The sequence below is a fragment of the Chanodichthys erythropterus genome, chromosome 20 (genome assembly GCF_024489055.1).
Source record: "Chanodichthys erythropterus isolate Z2021 chromosome 20, ASM2448905v1, whole genome shotgun sequence".
NCBI classification, from domain to species: domain Eukaryota; kingdom Metazoa; phylum Chordata; class Actinopteri; order Cypriniformes; family Xenocyprididae; genus Chanodichthys; species Chanodichthys erythropterus.
This window is the reverse complement of record NC_090240.1, coordinates 33,564,298-33,580,535: the sequence shown is the minus strand read 5'-3', so window position 1 is coordinate 33,580,535 and position 16,238 is coordinate 33,564,298. Positions and strand designations below refer to the sequence as shown.

Sequence of the window (16,238 nt, the reverse complement as noted above, 5' to 3'; positions counted from 1 at the left end):
GTGAGGAGGAGAAGGCAAACCCTGTGTTTAGTGCTTGAATCTGAACAGTATGAATTTACTCTAACTACACAATGCATGAAAAAGAATATTTATATCAGTTTTTTATTGTGTTGTTGTTGTTTTAATATAGCAAAAGAACATGTCCCAGTCATTTTATCTCAAAATCAAAATAAATAAGATATAAGAAACTCAAGATATTGTTTTATTTATGTATTTTGACATTATTTTATTAAATCATTTTTAAATAAATCATTTACAGTATATACAATGATAGAAATAATAACAAACACATTGTCATAAAATGCAATGCAAAAAGTCTTAGTGCTTAAAATATTACTTATTTTCTTTATGCAGACTATATCTTTTTTTTCTTTTAATTTTCTTGAAATCAAAAGAAATATAATATATAGCTTAAAAAAGTAAAGACTGATGTATGTATTTAATGATTTATTTTTGCATTTTGACTTTTTTTTTTAAATAAAACATTTATATAGGCTACAATGGTATAATTAATTGTCATGAAATGCAGTGCAAAAAGACTTAATAGGCCTTAAAATGCTTCGTTTTCTTTATGCAAACTGTAATCTCTTTTATTCCTTTTAATTTTCAGGTGATATGCGACCTGATTCCAGGGGAGGAGTTGCATTGAATGACCCATGTGATGTTGAATGTGTCTGTAGGAATCTGACATTCCTCAGGGTCAGTTGAACAGTCAGGAGTTTCCTGTCTGTCTCTCTCTCTCTCTCTCCACACACACTCACCCAGAGTCATAAACTTTATCACACTGTTTTTCGTTTAATTGCCCATATGCTTTCTCTTTAGCTCACACTAAAATATATGTTACGAAAATAGAAACGTGTGAGCATACTACATTAAAGTGTCTAGTCTTTCTAGTCAGGTAGACATTGTCAAGGTAAGACAGAGATTGACATTTGATCCCTGCAATGAGATCAGAGGAGGCTTTAGCCAATCCACCACCCCAGATATACCACTGAGACAGTAACACACTTTCTCTGGCTCTCTCTATTATATGGAAGCTGGTTTCTGCCATGGAATAAAAAATAGGATAATTGCGACTTTTTTCTCAGAATTGCGAGTTTATATCACGCAATTGTGTTTATATCTCGCAATTCTGACTTTATTTCTCGCAATTCTGACTTTATTTCTCGCAATTCTGACTTTATTTCTTGCAATTCTGACTTTATTTCTTGCAATTCTGACTTTATTTCTTGCAATTCTGACTTTATTTCTCGCAATTCTGACTTTATTTCTTGCAATTCTGACTTTATTTCTTGCAATTCTGACTTTATATCTCACAATTCTGACTTTATTTCTTGCAATTCTGACTTTATAACTCACAATTCTGACTTTATATCACGCAATTTTGACTTTATATCTCGCAATTCTGACTTTATTTCTTGCAATTCTGACTTTATAACTCACAATTCTGACTTTATATCACGCAATTTTGACTTTATATCTCGCAATTCTGACTTTATAACTCACAGTTCTGACTTTATTTCTCGCAATTTTGACTTTATAACTCACAATTTTGACTTTATAACTCGCAATTCTGACTTTATATCACGCAATTTTGACTTTATATCTCGCAATTCTGACTTTATAACTCACAATTCTGACTTTATAACTCACAGTTCTGACTTTATTTCTCGCAATTTTGACTATAACTCACAATTTTGACTTTATAACTCGCAATTCTGACTTTATATCACGCAATTTTGACTTTATATCTCGCAATTCTGACTTTATAACTCGCAATTCTGACTTTATATCTCACAATTCTGACTTTATATCTCGCAATTCTGACTTTATAACTCGCAATTCTGACTTTATAACTCACAATTCTGACTTTATAACTCGCAATTCTGACTTTATAACTCACAATTCTGACTTTATAACTCACAATTTTGACATTATAACTCACAATTCTGACTTTATAACTCACAGTTCTGACTTTATTTCTTGCAATTCTGACTTTATAACTCACAGTTCTGACTTTATTTCTCGCAATTTTGACTTTATAACTCACAATTTTGACTTTATAACTCACAATTTTGACTTTATAACTCACAATTCTGACTTTATATCTCACAACTCTGACTTTATAACTCACAATTCTGACTTTATTTCTCACAATTCTGACTTTATATCACACAATTCTGACTTTATATCTCACAATTCTGACTTTTTTTCCCGCAATTTTGACTTTATAACTCACAATTCTGACTTTATTTCTTGCAATTCTGACTTTATATCTCATATACATTTATATCTATATATTTTTCCATGTTTTGGCTAAGCAGTAATGACACATTATTATATCATTTGTCAAATGGTTATTTAACAATTACATTCAGTCCTGCATTACTAATTTAGTTTGTTTGCGCAAGCCGCTCACAAATTTCTAGCACCAGCCGCCACTGCTATTGAAATAACTGTATTTCACTCATGAAATTTTGCAGACAAACAGTTTGGTGTTGCAATGCAGGGTTAACAGTAACACCGGAAGCTTCATTCCAGAGCAGGCTTTAATAAACTTGGGTAAAAAGCATTGCTAAATTAGGCTACAAGTGTATAACATTATTAAAAAGTGTGTTAAAAGTGGGGTTTAGAATGATGATTACAAAGAGTTAAGCATAGTGTGAAAAGCTTTATGACTTGACCAATATACCTTCAATTTAGTAACTGTACTAACAATAATCAGCAGTGCTGGATAGATTACTTACAAATTCGGTTACTGATTTAAAATTGCATGACAAAAATTGTAGTTAGTAATGTAATACATTACACATTTAAGGTAGGCCTAATATAATCTGATTACTTTTGACATAACCTGTTTTTCACATAGATTTGAAGAGGATTGTAGAACTATAATAATTATAATAACTATATTAATAATTATATGAAATAGCAAAAACATATTGTATTCTATTCTCTATCATCAACAACATGAAGTAGTGGGGGAATAATTTACTGCGATTGTGAGAATAAAATGTAATCAATAACAAGTAACTGCAGTCTGATTATGTGTATTTTTAAACATAAAATAATCTAACTGCAGGTATTTAATGTTCAGAATCTGATTATGTTATCCAGATTACATAAAATCCGTTACTACTCGACACTGATAATATGTCACTAAATGTTGCAGAATTTGCAATAGCAACATCACCTCCATTACTGGCAACAATAATAGCAATAATAATAATAATCGAACACAGTTTTGAAGCCACAAAACTTCACATTGCTATGTACAGTAGTTGCTCAGATGTTTTGAGCATTTTAATGTGCTGCTGTGGGGTTGCAAGGGTGTTCTAGGTGGTTGTGAAGTGGCCGCGTGCATGCTCCAATAAGCCGAAAAACCTGCCAGGCAAAAAAGTATATAAAACCCTTAGAAAGTTGTATGCTTGCTTTTTCACCATTAATAACATGTGAAATTTACAACATGCATTGTTTATACAACAAATAAATGCAATATTATTTTTCATTTGTTTTCATTTTATCTGTCCATCAGTTTGATATCTTTCAGAGATCTCGATAGCTTGTTTTGTTGCTCTAGAAGCTAACCTCAGTTGGTTTGTGGTTAGTTGTAGCTCTGTGTACGTGTTGTGTATCTCTGTGTCAAGTGAGTAAAATGTGGTAAAATGGAGAGGTGTGGCAATATAGCACAAAATGGATGTTTTATTTCTAACATTGCTTCTTTATAAATCAAAAATAAAGCAAAGAGTTTTAAGATGTTGACAAAATGACAAATATACAATAGAATTCCTAAAGAGGCCTGCCAGTAACTGTTGTTGTTTTTTGTGGACAGGAATTCGACCGGCAACTGCTTTGACCCGTTTGACCTCCATCCTGCATGGGGAAGTGTGTCTTCCTCTTACTAAGGCTGATCCTGCAATTATACATCAGTTTTCTTCCTAGGAATTGCTTTGAAACAAGTCTTAAGCAACCAGGCAAGACAAACATAAAGAAATGTGAGGTTCTTTATTGCATCACAGTTTATGATCTTCAACATAAAGTACATGTTAAAGCTTGAAAATTTGCAGAACAATTTTTTTACCTGACCCTTAAAATTTTATAAATGCAAGAAGTGTGTAAATTTGCTGAAAATGTAATGTAGTCTCTTTTTTATTTTATTTTATTATTTTTATTTATTGTACAGTACCTTGTGTAAAGTTGTTCATGTAATTTGAGGATGAGTGAATGTTGCAACTGGCCATGTCAGTGTCTAATTTAGCAAGATTCAAGTGACAGACGAATTACTGTGGTTTTTAAAAGTTGCTAAGCCTCTTTTCTTTATTGTACCGAATATGCATGACTAAATGATAGGTTGCAATGTGTTAGCATTGTTTTTTTCCCCCTGCTGTCACTAACCCTTATAGAACAGACGTGCAACTTGTTTAAGATATGACCCAGTTAACCATTTAATGTAGACTGCTGGTATAAAATAATAGAAAACTCATTATCGTTAAACAATTTGCCTCATCTTGATCAGGAGATTTTAATGCTGATGTTCTAAAGCATTTAACACAAGGAATTTGATTGCAAATTAGAACAACACTATACTATTTGTATATATATATACACTAAAAAGCCAAAACATTATGAGCAGTCAGAGGTGAAGTGAATATTTTTGATCATCTCCTAACATATATTAAGATCTGTGTAGATTAGATGGTAAACAAACAATCAGTTCTTGTGATCAACGTGTTGGATGCAGGAGAAATAGGCCGGAACAAAGATCTGAGGGCCAAATAGTTATGGCAAGGCGACTGGGTCAGAGTATCTTGTGTGTTGCTCCAGTCAGCAGTGGTGAAAATTGACCAACAGACCACAAACCGGCGGCATGAGGACAACGCAGGCTGGTCTGAGCCAACAGAAGGTCTACTGGTCTAGACAAAATTTGAATAATGTTTATGGGAGGAAAGTGTCACAACTGTTGCGTATGGGGCTGTGAAGCCGCAGACCAATCAGAGTCCTATCTTGACCCCTGTCCTCCATTGAAAACACCTGAACTGGACCTTGGAGCAGTGGAAGAAGGTCGTCTGGTCCGGTGAGTCCTATTTTTCAGCCTTGTACGTATGTAGCGTTGACCTGGGGAAGTGATGCACTAGGATCACTGATGACAAGCCGGTGGAGGGAGTGTGAGGGAATGGTTTGAGGAACAGGATGAAGAGTTCAAGGTGTTGCCCTGGCCTCCAAATTCCCAAGATCTCAATCCAATCGAGCATCTGTGGGATGTGCTGGACTAACAAGTCTGATCCACAGCAGCTCCACCTCACAACCTACAGGACTGCAGGACCTAAAGGATCTGCTGCTAACATCTTGCCAGATACCACAGCACACCTTCAGGGGTCTCATAGAGTCCAGGCCTCAGTCGGGTTTTGGCAGCACACAGAAACCAACTGCATTTTAGTCAGGTAGACAATGTTATATATATATATATATATAAAGACGCTCAATTGGATTGAGATCTGGGGAATTTGGAGACCAAGTCAACACCTCAAACTCGTTGTTGTGCTCCTCAAACCATTCCTGAACCAGTTTTGCTTTGTGGCAGGAGCATTATCCTGCTGAAAGAGGCCACAGCCACCAGGAAATACTGTTTGGTCTGCAAAAGTAACATCCACATGGATGGCAGGACCCAAGGTTTCCCAGCAGAGCATTGCCCAAAGCATCACACTGCCTCTGCCGGCTTATCTTCTTCCCATAGTGCATCCTGGTGCCATGTGTTCCCGAGGTAAGTGACGCACATGCACCCGTCCATCCATGTGATGTAAAAGAAAACGTGATCCAGTTTTGGAGATGCTCTGATCCAGTCGTCTAGCCATCACAATTTGGTCCTTGTCAAACTTGCTCAAATCCTTACGCTTGCCCATTTTTCCTGCTTCTAACACGTCAACTTTAAAGACAAAATGTTCACTTGCTGCCTCATATGCCCACCCACTAACAGATGCCGTAATGAAGATATAATCAGAGTTATTCACTATCAGTGGCCATAATGTTATGCCTGATAGGTTATGAACACACACACACACACACACACATACACACACACACACACACACATATATATATATATATATATATATATATATATATATATATATATAATATTAGTTTTAGAACAACACTATTCTATATCTGTGGAATAGGGACAGACGATCACAGACCCCAGCAGAAAAGTGGTTGCTTAGTTATAGCAACATGGAGAGGAAGTGAAATGGCTTTCACAGATCTGCTGAAATAGCATGTTCTCACCAGTTTCCTGACGGTGTGTGGTTTCACATCACAAACTCACACATATACACAGACTCACTCATGTTTTCTCTCTCACACAAAACACACTGGGAACTCAATCCAGTTGTGGTTTCTTTATACAGAACAACATGTTTGTGGCCTATTTATTTATATATACTTTCATATCTTTTACAATATGAATACTACTACGGTTTATGGAAAGAGTGACACTGGCAAACATCTGCCCCCTATTGGAAAGATTGTTGTTGCAAAAAATGTGACTGCAAAGATGCAAACCTGAACAAAGCTGCCATATGGAGGTAGTAAAGCAACAAGGCATGTTGCGTCACTACATTGAATGATTGAATAACGTTCTACATGCTTAGACGTCTTTATCTTGCCGATTTTTGAAGGCAGCATAAATGTATCCTTTGATATCCCATAATCCTCTACATGCATTTCAGCAGTTGGTTGAAAGAATAAAAATGTCATCCGAGTGAGCGGTTGAAAGTTAATGAATAAATAAATGTCAATTTTTACAGATTCCAGATACAGTTTTTGGTCATTAAATTAGTAGTCAGCAATGAGACAGCAGCTTTCGATTTCAGACACAGCTGTATCTCAACCAAAAAGGACTGATGGTTCAGATGCTCATTATTATCAGATGCCCCCTTTTGGCCACTGCTGCAATTGCATCTAACCATACAGCAACTTTATGTTCTCCGAGAAGCACAACTTTAATCATTTTTTTCAATATTTGCTTTGTTAATATATACATACATTGTACGAACAGATGCATTAACCATAAATTAATCAATAAATTCCATACAAGCTAAACAATTATTTTCCTGAAAACCAGAAAAAGTAAAAGACTCTTTGAATTTTCACATATTATTGGCTTCTATCTGTCTATAGAACGATAGAACGATAGAACGATAGAACGATAGATAGATAGATAGATAGATAGATAGATAGATAGATAGATAGATAGATAGATAGATAGATAGATAGATAGATAGAATATTTTAAAATAATAGTGATTTTGGTGAGAAACTGACCTAATTAGTGTCATTAGTATCCAGACTGAATCATTTAAGAGATTCACTGTGGCATTTAGTCTGTAATTCTAATTCATGTCCAAACGGTAACAACATAATTTTCTTTTCCTGCTTACACTTCAAAGTGCGTGAACTACCCAAAGGAGGAGACTCAAATGAGCTTGCATGTCCAGTAAGTTTGCTTTCAACATTGCTTTAACTCTAGCGCACCCAAAAATGAAATCGCTGTCATCATACAGTACTCACTATCATGTCATTCCAGATCTATATGACTGTTTCTTCTGGGTGAACTATCCCTTTAGGTTCATATGACAAGCTTCATCAATTTGAGCATGTTGTCCACCAAATAAGCTACAAACTTACACAAAGACAAGTATCAAGTTATATAGGAAGGAAAGTGATCAGGTCTGAAAATTAGTCATTCACTGGGAAAATACCTCTCCAACAAATGGAGATGTATTTAAACATGCATGATTGTGCTTAATAACTATGAAACTAAAGTTAGATTTACAATTCATACACCGCACTTGCCCCTCTATTAATTGCTAATTTACTCAAATTCTCAAATTTACTCAACTTCTAATCAGAAATTAGGCATATTATACAATAGAGAAATAGAGATTGGTCAACTAATTTGATTGATGGCATAACCTGATCGCCAAACCCAACATTAACAGTAAGTGTTTTGTCCTGTTAGTTCTGCTCTAATTATTTTGTTTGATAATTATGATGTAAATTACACTTAAGTCTCCATCCTAATCCTTTCTTCTTTTTTTTTTTTTTAACTCTTTGAGATTTTTTTAGACAGTTTTGCTGATGACCGTTATGAAACCCAGAATGAAGCCATTAACACACCTGTGGTGTGTCTGTTTGTGCTTAAAGACTCGCAGAAAGATCTAGTTTGGGTGTGTTAATGAGGTTCATTGGTGAGAGACACTTGTAGTTGAACTGCATTTTTTCCAAAAATCAAGATTAATATAAAATGATATAGTTTTAGTTGAAGTTATGCAAGTCACACCACAGAGTACAAAACATTTACTTATGTATTTAATAGTGGTCTCGTCATAACAATCTTGAAAATTTATTATTTACTTCCTGTTAAATATAAAATGATAACAAGATCTCGCTCAAATTGCTATACAAGTCATTTCAAATTAATATTAACATTCAAAAAGGTCTTATAATTAAATGCATAGTATTATGCTGAGATATTAATTTCTATGGAAGATTAAGACTGAATAGTGAAGTAATAAAAGTAATTTTCTTAATCACAGTTTTTGTCTAATCTTTCAGTAAAAAAAATGTCTCTTTGCACATTAACCTCACTTAATTTTGTTAAATTTATGCTTAAAAGAAGCAAAAGCAATTTTCCAATTTTCCTGTACTGGAAGACAAGACAAAAATACTTTTTTTTTTTATTTTTATACAGTATGAAGTTGGTTGAGAAAAGCCCAGAGCTTGTTGAAATCTAGACAAATGGCTGTGAATTTCATTTATTTACATAATTCTAATACTTGCATTGTATTTTAATGACTATTCCACAGTAAGTACTGTGGAAAACAGTAATAAAATTGAATGAGGTGTGACCCTATTGTATAACTATCATAAATGTATATTCCATACATAATCGTGCTTACGTGCTCCTTTATGCTAGCATTGCTCAATTAAAATGATATTCTTATATCAATTATCAGAACAATTATACTAAACCGTAATTTTGCACCATTAGCTTCTCAAATTAACCTGAGTGATTCATCTCAAATCCTTCCCTCCCTTTCATGAGACAAGGAAATACTGTAGGCACGTCAGTTACTCATGTGAATGGGTTGGGAATGGAGATGTGAATATATATACCGGACTACAGCAGAGAGAGGTGTCACAGCACAAGAAGCCGTGGTTCCAGCCAGACTTACTTTGCTTCAGTAATTGAAGTTCACTTAGAACTTTTGCTCTCTTCAGATTCAACATCGCTCCGGAAGAAAGAACAGCAAACATGTAAGTAATCAACTTAAAATGATCAAGTTATGAGTTGTATTTAGTACATCTTTTTATATTCTGGTGAAATTTAGAGAATAAGTCCTTGAAAGATGTTACAGGCCTACAGTATATATCTAGATGACAATATCAGTCTCATTCTTTCTTTTTCTGCACCTCACAGCATGTCTGTCTTGAGGTATGGCCAGTTCAACAACTTCTGCAACATCGGCCGTTTCCCAGGCATCAAACTCGGGCAGTTTGACCATTGCTGGGGACAAGGCTACGTGCCGGTGTACAGTAAACCTTGCGTGGACCCTTGCGTGAAGCCTTGTGTGGATCCTTGCGTGAAGCCTTGTGTGACTCCTTATGTGGACCCTTGTGTGAAGCCTTGTGTGACTCCTTGTGTGAAACCTGTTGTCAAACCTTGTGTGACTCCTTGTTTGACTCCTTTTGTGAAACCTGTTTTCAATCCTTGTGTGAATCCTTGTGTCAACCCTTGCGCTAACCCTTGTGCCATCCCTTGCGACTATGTGAGACCCCGTTGTGATTACGACTGCAAGGAAGTCTTCCCCAAGGATTGCGCTGATGACTGCGTGCGTACCTGTGAAGGTAAGACTTGTAGATCTGGTCTGTGTTTTGTGAAACGTCTTCATTAAAGCTCCCAGTTGATATCTTCTGCTTGCTTTTTCTCAGATTTGGTTCTGCAGGTACGTTGCGTTGACCTGATGAAATCCTGGAAGTGTCAGAATCGTCAGGAGCATCACACCAGCTGTTTCCGTAATGATCACCTCATTGTCCGTAGAGGACAGTGTTTCCAGATGTGGATTGAGCTGTCCCGGCCATTCAATCCAAAATGTGACCAACTTCACCTGGAGCTGAAACTTGGTTGGTTAAGTCTTCTTGATCGGTTCATGTTTGTTTTTTTAGTTTTAGTTAATGATAATAACCCTGGTTATTTCTTGTTGATTGTATTTTTCAGGTAAAGTTCCATCAATTAGCAATGGCACTCTGGTGATTGTTCCATTAGTGGACGAATTGAAAAAAAATCGCTGGGAAGCCAAGATTGTAGAAAGGATGCAAAACCGAATCAAACTGTGTGTTTACTCCCTTCCAACTTCCTGTATTGGACGATACAGCTTGACCGTTGTGACTTGCGGTCCAAGGGGCAGGGCCACGTCATCATGCAACCCTTGCAATGACATTTACATGCTGTTCAACCCCTGGTGTAAAGGTACGTACAGTGTGAAGAGGAACTGCATTTTAGACTTTTGAATCACATCTCAGCGGAATGTTCATTCTAAATTGTGCACTTCTGAAATTCCATGCAGAAGACTCTAAAGATCTTTTAGATTTTAGATTTTGCCACGTACACACCTGCAACTAAATTCAGTTGTTTAGTGCTTAATCCCGTTCTGTACAGACACAGTTTAGTAAAATAAAGGAGTGACAAGCACATTCTTCAACCGAATTAACTCCCGAAAAATACAGGTAGTGACAACCGCATTTACAGAAATCCTCTGCAGTGTGTAGGGAACCGAACTGAACAACTAGTTGTTAATGACGTTTTTAAACGTGCATCTGAGGTGTCTTTTGGTGCTTTCAAGTCCTCCTGGGAAGTTCGAATTTATGAGGTGGGAAGTCGTGTTTATGACAGCAGGTGTGTTTAATTCACTTTTGTTGGAGTAAGATGGCGGTGTACCTTAATTAATTGCACAAAAAATTCAGCACTTCTGAAGCACAAAGAATGCTTTGCTTTTTTGTATTTTTAATTAATTTATGAAGCCCCTGTAAACTTTATTGTTACATATTTTATTGTTATTTTATAATGCTATGCTATCATATTTTTTGCAGGCAATTAGCTTACTTCGTTGTAAATATAAAAACCTGACAACTTTCACTGGTAAATACCAATAAGTAGTGTGGTATTCCGCCATGTTTCTCACTGACATGCCTCCAACTTGAACGGGGCTTAAAGAAAACCCAGAGCTTCCCACTCGTATTTATGACATTGTGGTGGCATTCATGAGCGTTCAGCGCGTAAATAAGATTTTTCCAACGTGCCTTCAATGCACCATTTCTTCTGTATGTGCGGTGAATCACAGGTAAAGCGGTACGAGCTTCGACGTGTTGCCAGCTCTAGAAAAAGAATGAGGCTACACAGAAAGCGCGCGCTCTGTGAAGCAGCCTCTACAAGCATAAACAAAACACGACGCCTACGTTGACTGTGCTTTAATTGCTAAAATAAATAAATAAATACCGTGTTTGACACTGTAATATTACCTTGGTCACTATAAAAGATACCAAACATGCGAGATGCCAGAATGTTGCAATGGTTTCCAAGCTGTCAATCATCGCAGTTTCGAGAGTGAATCGTGTTGCGTACACACATGGAATGATAATTTAGGGGATTCACTCCCGTCACTCCCAATTTTAAATACAGGACTAGAGCTGTGAGAAATCTTACAAACAAAAACATGCCACACTTAGTAGCCTAATTTGCAAGATATAAATATATTATACAAACCTACTAGAGTCTGAAATGTTTTCAGTATATTTTCATATTTCTGTTTTTAGAAAAATATTGTTGTTGTTTGGATGTTAATAAAGCATTAATAGAAGGAACATTGATTATAATCAGTAAATGGTTGTAAAACCATTATCAAAACTACAGTATGTGAAGCTTCTCAGTTAAAATTCCAGTGCTCTTTTTTTCTTTACTAGATGACTCTGTGTACCTGGATGACGAGGCCCAGAGAGCTGAGTATGTGCTGAATGACGTGGGCAAAATCTACTATGGAACTAAATGTCAGATCGCTTGCAGAACCTGGAACTTTGGTCAAGTGAGAGCCAAACTTTTCATTAATATATCTCAAAATGTTTGATGTTTGATCTGAAGTGCTGGAATACAAGCATTTCACTTTTTGTAAATCACAGAACTTGCACACTGCATGGCGAACATCTTCATGTTTAATCTCTCTGATTCTTAGTTTGATGAGGGAGTCTTGGCTGCTTGTTTCTTCGTGTTGGAGAAGAGCGGTGGACCTTGCACTGGATGGAGTGACCCTATTAACGTGGCCAGAGTCGCATCTGCTATGGTGAGTCTTCATTCTCCTCTTATTGAGATGCCATGAAGCTGATCCTGAGTGGCTCTATTCTAAATAAGAATGATGAAATCATGACTTAATGATGTTTAGCAAAAGAACAGATAATAATATAATACTCTTTCATAGATTAATGCCAACGATGACTGTGGTGTGTTGGTGGGTAACTGGTCTAACTGCTATGGAGATGGAACTTCTCCCACATCCTGGTGCGGCAGCAGTGCCATCCTGAAACAGTACCACAAATGTGGAGGAGTACCTGTCAAATATGGACAGAGCTTGGCCTTTGCTGGAGTCACCAACACACGTAAGAGTTCCTGCAGAATGGACAAAGAGGAGAGAAGGTTGAGAAAGTGATTGTAGATGTAATGCACTTCTTCTCTTTCTCTTAGTGTTGAGGTGTTTGGGCATTCCCGCTCGTCCCGTCACAAACTTCTGTTCTGCTCATGACACTGATGTGTCTATGACAGTAGATATTTATCTTGATGAGAACTATGATCTGATCGAACACCTGAACCGTGATTCAATCTGGTAAGATTCTGCACAAACTTCTTTCATTATGTAACATCAGCAACAGTGTCATGGTATCATTTTAGGACAAGCACTGAAGTTTGTTTTGATTCCATTTAGATTGGATATTTTCTCTACATATTTATAAAAGTAGTTGATAATAAAGATTCCAAGTAGGAATTGAGACTATATCTTTACAATTCTTTGCATACTGCAAAGCTGCATATGCAGTTTGGGGATAGCAGCTTTGATGAGCACCACCTATTGGTGAGAAAATGTATATGCACTGAATAGAAATTGAATATTTATATATCTAATTGTGATCACCTAAACTATGCAATGTTCTAGAAAAAGCACAAAGCGATGCATTTGGATTGCAATCTTTTCTTGTCTCCTCTTGCATTGCAATATGTTTCTCTGACTCCTGTGCTGTGAATCTTTCTCCTTCTCTTTGTGTAGGAACTACCATGTGTGGAATGAGGCCTGGATGGCTCGTCCTGACCTCCCATGTGGTTTTGGAGGTTGGCAGGTGGTTGATTCCACTCCTCAGGAGACCAGCCAGGGCATCTTCCGCTGCGGCCCCACCTCTGTTGCTGCCATTCGCAGCGGGCAGGTCTTCCTCAAATATGACGCGCCCTTCGTTTTTGCTGAGGTATGATTATGCATTTTAATTTGAGCATTAAGCATAGGGTTTTGATGCAGTTATTCCAGAAAATGTCAATCTCTTGTACTCATGTACACACTCTATATCTTATAGCAATATATTATAGTGTTAGTGTTTTGTTTGCTTAGTTGGGGTTTAAAAGACACCTTATATAATCAGTAATATTGGTTTGAATGCACTGACACTATCAGATGAGAACAAAACTTGAGCTGGATGATGACTGCTTTATAGCAGAATTTGAATGCAAAGTCTCATATGAAGCTTGCATCATGGATTCTGCTATTTTCCTGTTTATTACTACTGAAAATTACATTTTCTTGCTCTAGGTGAACAGTGATGTAGTCTTCTGGCAGAAGAGAGCATGTGGAACCTTCTGTGTTGTCCACGTTGACAAGAACGCAGTAGGTCACTGCATCAGCACCAAGGCTGTTGGCTCAGACAAGCGTGTGGATATCACAAACCACTACAAACACCCAGAAGGTCAAAACTCACACACATCACTTAAAGACTCTTTCACTCAGAATAGTTGTAATGTTTTACCTCCGCTTCTCTTCATCCTTCAGGTTCAGAGGAGGAGCGTCGTGCTTTGGAGACAGCCCTTCGTCATGGCTCCAAGAAATTCACATACCCACTGCCCTGCGCTGAGGATGTTATCTGTGATGTTACCATGAAGGGAGATGGACCTTGTGTGGGCAAGGATGCATTGCTCTGCATCGCTCTGAAGAACAAATGCAGCTCACCACGTACCGTCACCCTCCACAGCCAGGTGTCGGCCGCGTACTACACCGGAGTCCACAAGGCCTTGGTGAAGAAGGACCAGACGTGCTTTGAGCTCAAGGCCTCTGAATGTAAGAAATGAAACAAATAAGAGCTTAGCTAAAGTTGAGACACTAACCAATAGTCAGTACCATGAGCTCCAAAAGTGATGTAATATGCTTTTGTAGTAACCTTAAGTGAGATTTCCGCTTCATTAAAATAAAATAGTAATGATTTGGTTTAACTCTTCATAAAAGCTGGGCTTTAGAGCAGATGAATGTTTACATTTATCCAAGCAGCTCTACAGAAAGCAATGGTGTCGTTATTCAGCTCAAGATTCAATTCTGTAACAATGTTGAAAATTCATCTATTATGAAACGTAGAGTCTAATATGAATTGTTCTGATATGGTGGGGATGAGGATTTTACTGTTACTTTCAATTGAAGCATTATCATTGTTTATCCCTTTAGCCAAGGTTCTGGAGTGGGCCCTGCGATATGAGGATTACAAGAATCACCTTGTGGATCATTCAACAATGATGCTCACTGTTGCTGGACAGGTCACTCAGACTAAGCAGATTGTGGCCAAACGCTTCAACTTCAGGATGTGCACACCAGATCTGGTTATTACTGTGAGTTTGAATAACCTGAAATCTATACTTCATCTGTTGGTCATAATGTGTGTTTGTTGATGAAACTACTGATTATGAGCTGGGTAGAAAATGGAGTCTTTTGCATCACTGTCCAGTATGGTGTTAATTCGGATTGTGATTTTCAGCCTGGATGTGACTGTGTGGTGGGCAAAGAAGTGCCAATCAAGATCACATTCCAGAACCCACTGCCCTGTGTCCTGAAGAATGCCATTTTCCGCATTGAGGGACTGGGATTGAAGCACTGCAGATGCATCAACTATGGGTAGGAAATTAATCATGTTAAACTATGCAAAAGTAGGGGACGTGTAACATGGTACTATTCATTTTTATTGGTATATTATTAAATTCTTTCTTTTTGTCTGTTTTTCAGTGACATTGCAGGCCTGGCCACGGTGAACCTGACCGAGAACTTTATTCCCAAGTGTCATGGCCCTCACAAACTTCTGGCATCCCTTGATTGTCCCCAGCTCACTCAGGTTCATGGATGCACCAACGTCGTGGTCAAAGAACACTGAAAAGGCACTCAAATAACTGGAGGACCGGAAAGCTTTCAGCATGCTTTTCACATAAATTGATTTGCAGAGTTAAAAAAAATGCTCTTTTAGTTATGTAATCTTTAGTGAAGGGTGCATTTAATCTCGGGATCTTTAGAGGATGATTAATGGCATATATTGGTTTTTAGGAGGTATATTTTTGGAATATGTGATTTATTTGTAGTTTGAGATTGCAAATATTCAGTCATTCTAATCATTTGCTTCCTTTTGTTATGTAGTCAACCTAAACAACTGACAATTTGTGGTTGTGTTCTATGATTTATTTTCTTCTTTTAGCTTCACTGATAATCTGTCCTCCATGTTGCCTCAATAAAGGTCATTTACTTGCAGTACATGAGTGTTTGTGATGTGTAATAATGAAACTGTGGATGAAATTACCATGACATCATACAACAAGCAACTGGTAATTGAGACAAGTAGCTGAGCAGTGCTATGGCTGAAATGGTTAGGCTGTTTAACATTATAGTGTTCACTACTGGGCAAAAAAAAAAAAAGGGAAGAAGAAGAAAAGAAAACATGGGCCAAACCCAAAATGTCTAAACACTAAGCTTTTAATTAAACTTCTTTCATCATTTACTCACCCTCAAGTTGTTAAGCCTGTATGAATTTCTTCTGCTGAACACAAAGGAAGATATTTTGAAAAAAGTCGGGAGCCAACCAGTTAATGGACTCCATTGACTTTCATAATATTTTGTTATATTGGTT

At 37.0% G+C, this 16,238-nt stretch overlaps 1 protein-coding gene across 3 annotated transcripts; it reads left to right on the top strand.

Annotated features, from left to right (window-relative positions):
• Positions 1 to 9: 9 nt before the first annotated feature.
• Positions 10 to 15,711, top strand: tgm1l3 (transglutaminase 1 like 3). 3 transcript variants are annotated; one of them, XM_067371086.1, is made up of 18 exons: positions 10 to 47; positions 611 to 699; positions 3,833 to 3,995; positions 7,445 to 7,491; positions 9,103 to 9,314; positions 9,478 to 9,905; positions 9,990 to 10,181; positions 10,276 to 10,527; positions 12,018 to 12,136; positions 12,284 to 12,391; positions 12,527 to 12,704; positions 12,790 to 12,928; positions 13,367 to 13,559; positions 13,898 to 14,051; positions 14,135 to 14,419; positions 14,798 to 14,958; positions 15,105 to 15,241; positions 15,350 to 15,711. In XM_067371086.1, exons 6-18 carry the CDS (start codon positions 9,479 to 9,481, stop codon positions 15,492 to 15,494), a joined length of 2,490 nt encoding a protein of 829 aa, XP_067227187.1. In that variant the 5' UTR covers positions 10 to 47; positions 611 to 699; positions 3,833 to 3,995; positions 7,445 to 7,491; positions 9,103 to 9,314; position 9,478; the 3' UTR covers positions 15,495 to 15,711. The 3 variants fall into 3 exon arrangements, with proteins under 3 accessions (XP_067227187.1, XP_067227189.1, XP_067227188.1); XM_067371088.1 differs by lacking the exon at positions 7,445 to 7,491; XM_067371087.1 differs by lacking the exon at positions 7,445 to 7,491 and having other exon boundaries at positions 3,833 to 5,074; positions 9,108 to 9,314.
• The last annotated feature ends 527 nt before the right edge of the window (positions 15,712 to 16,238 follow it).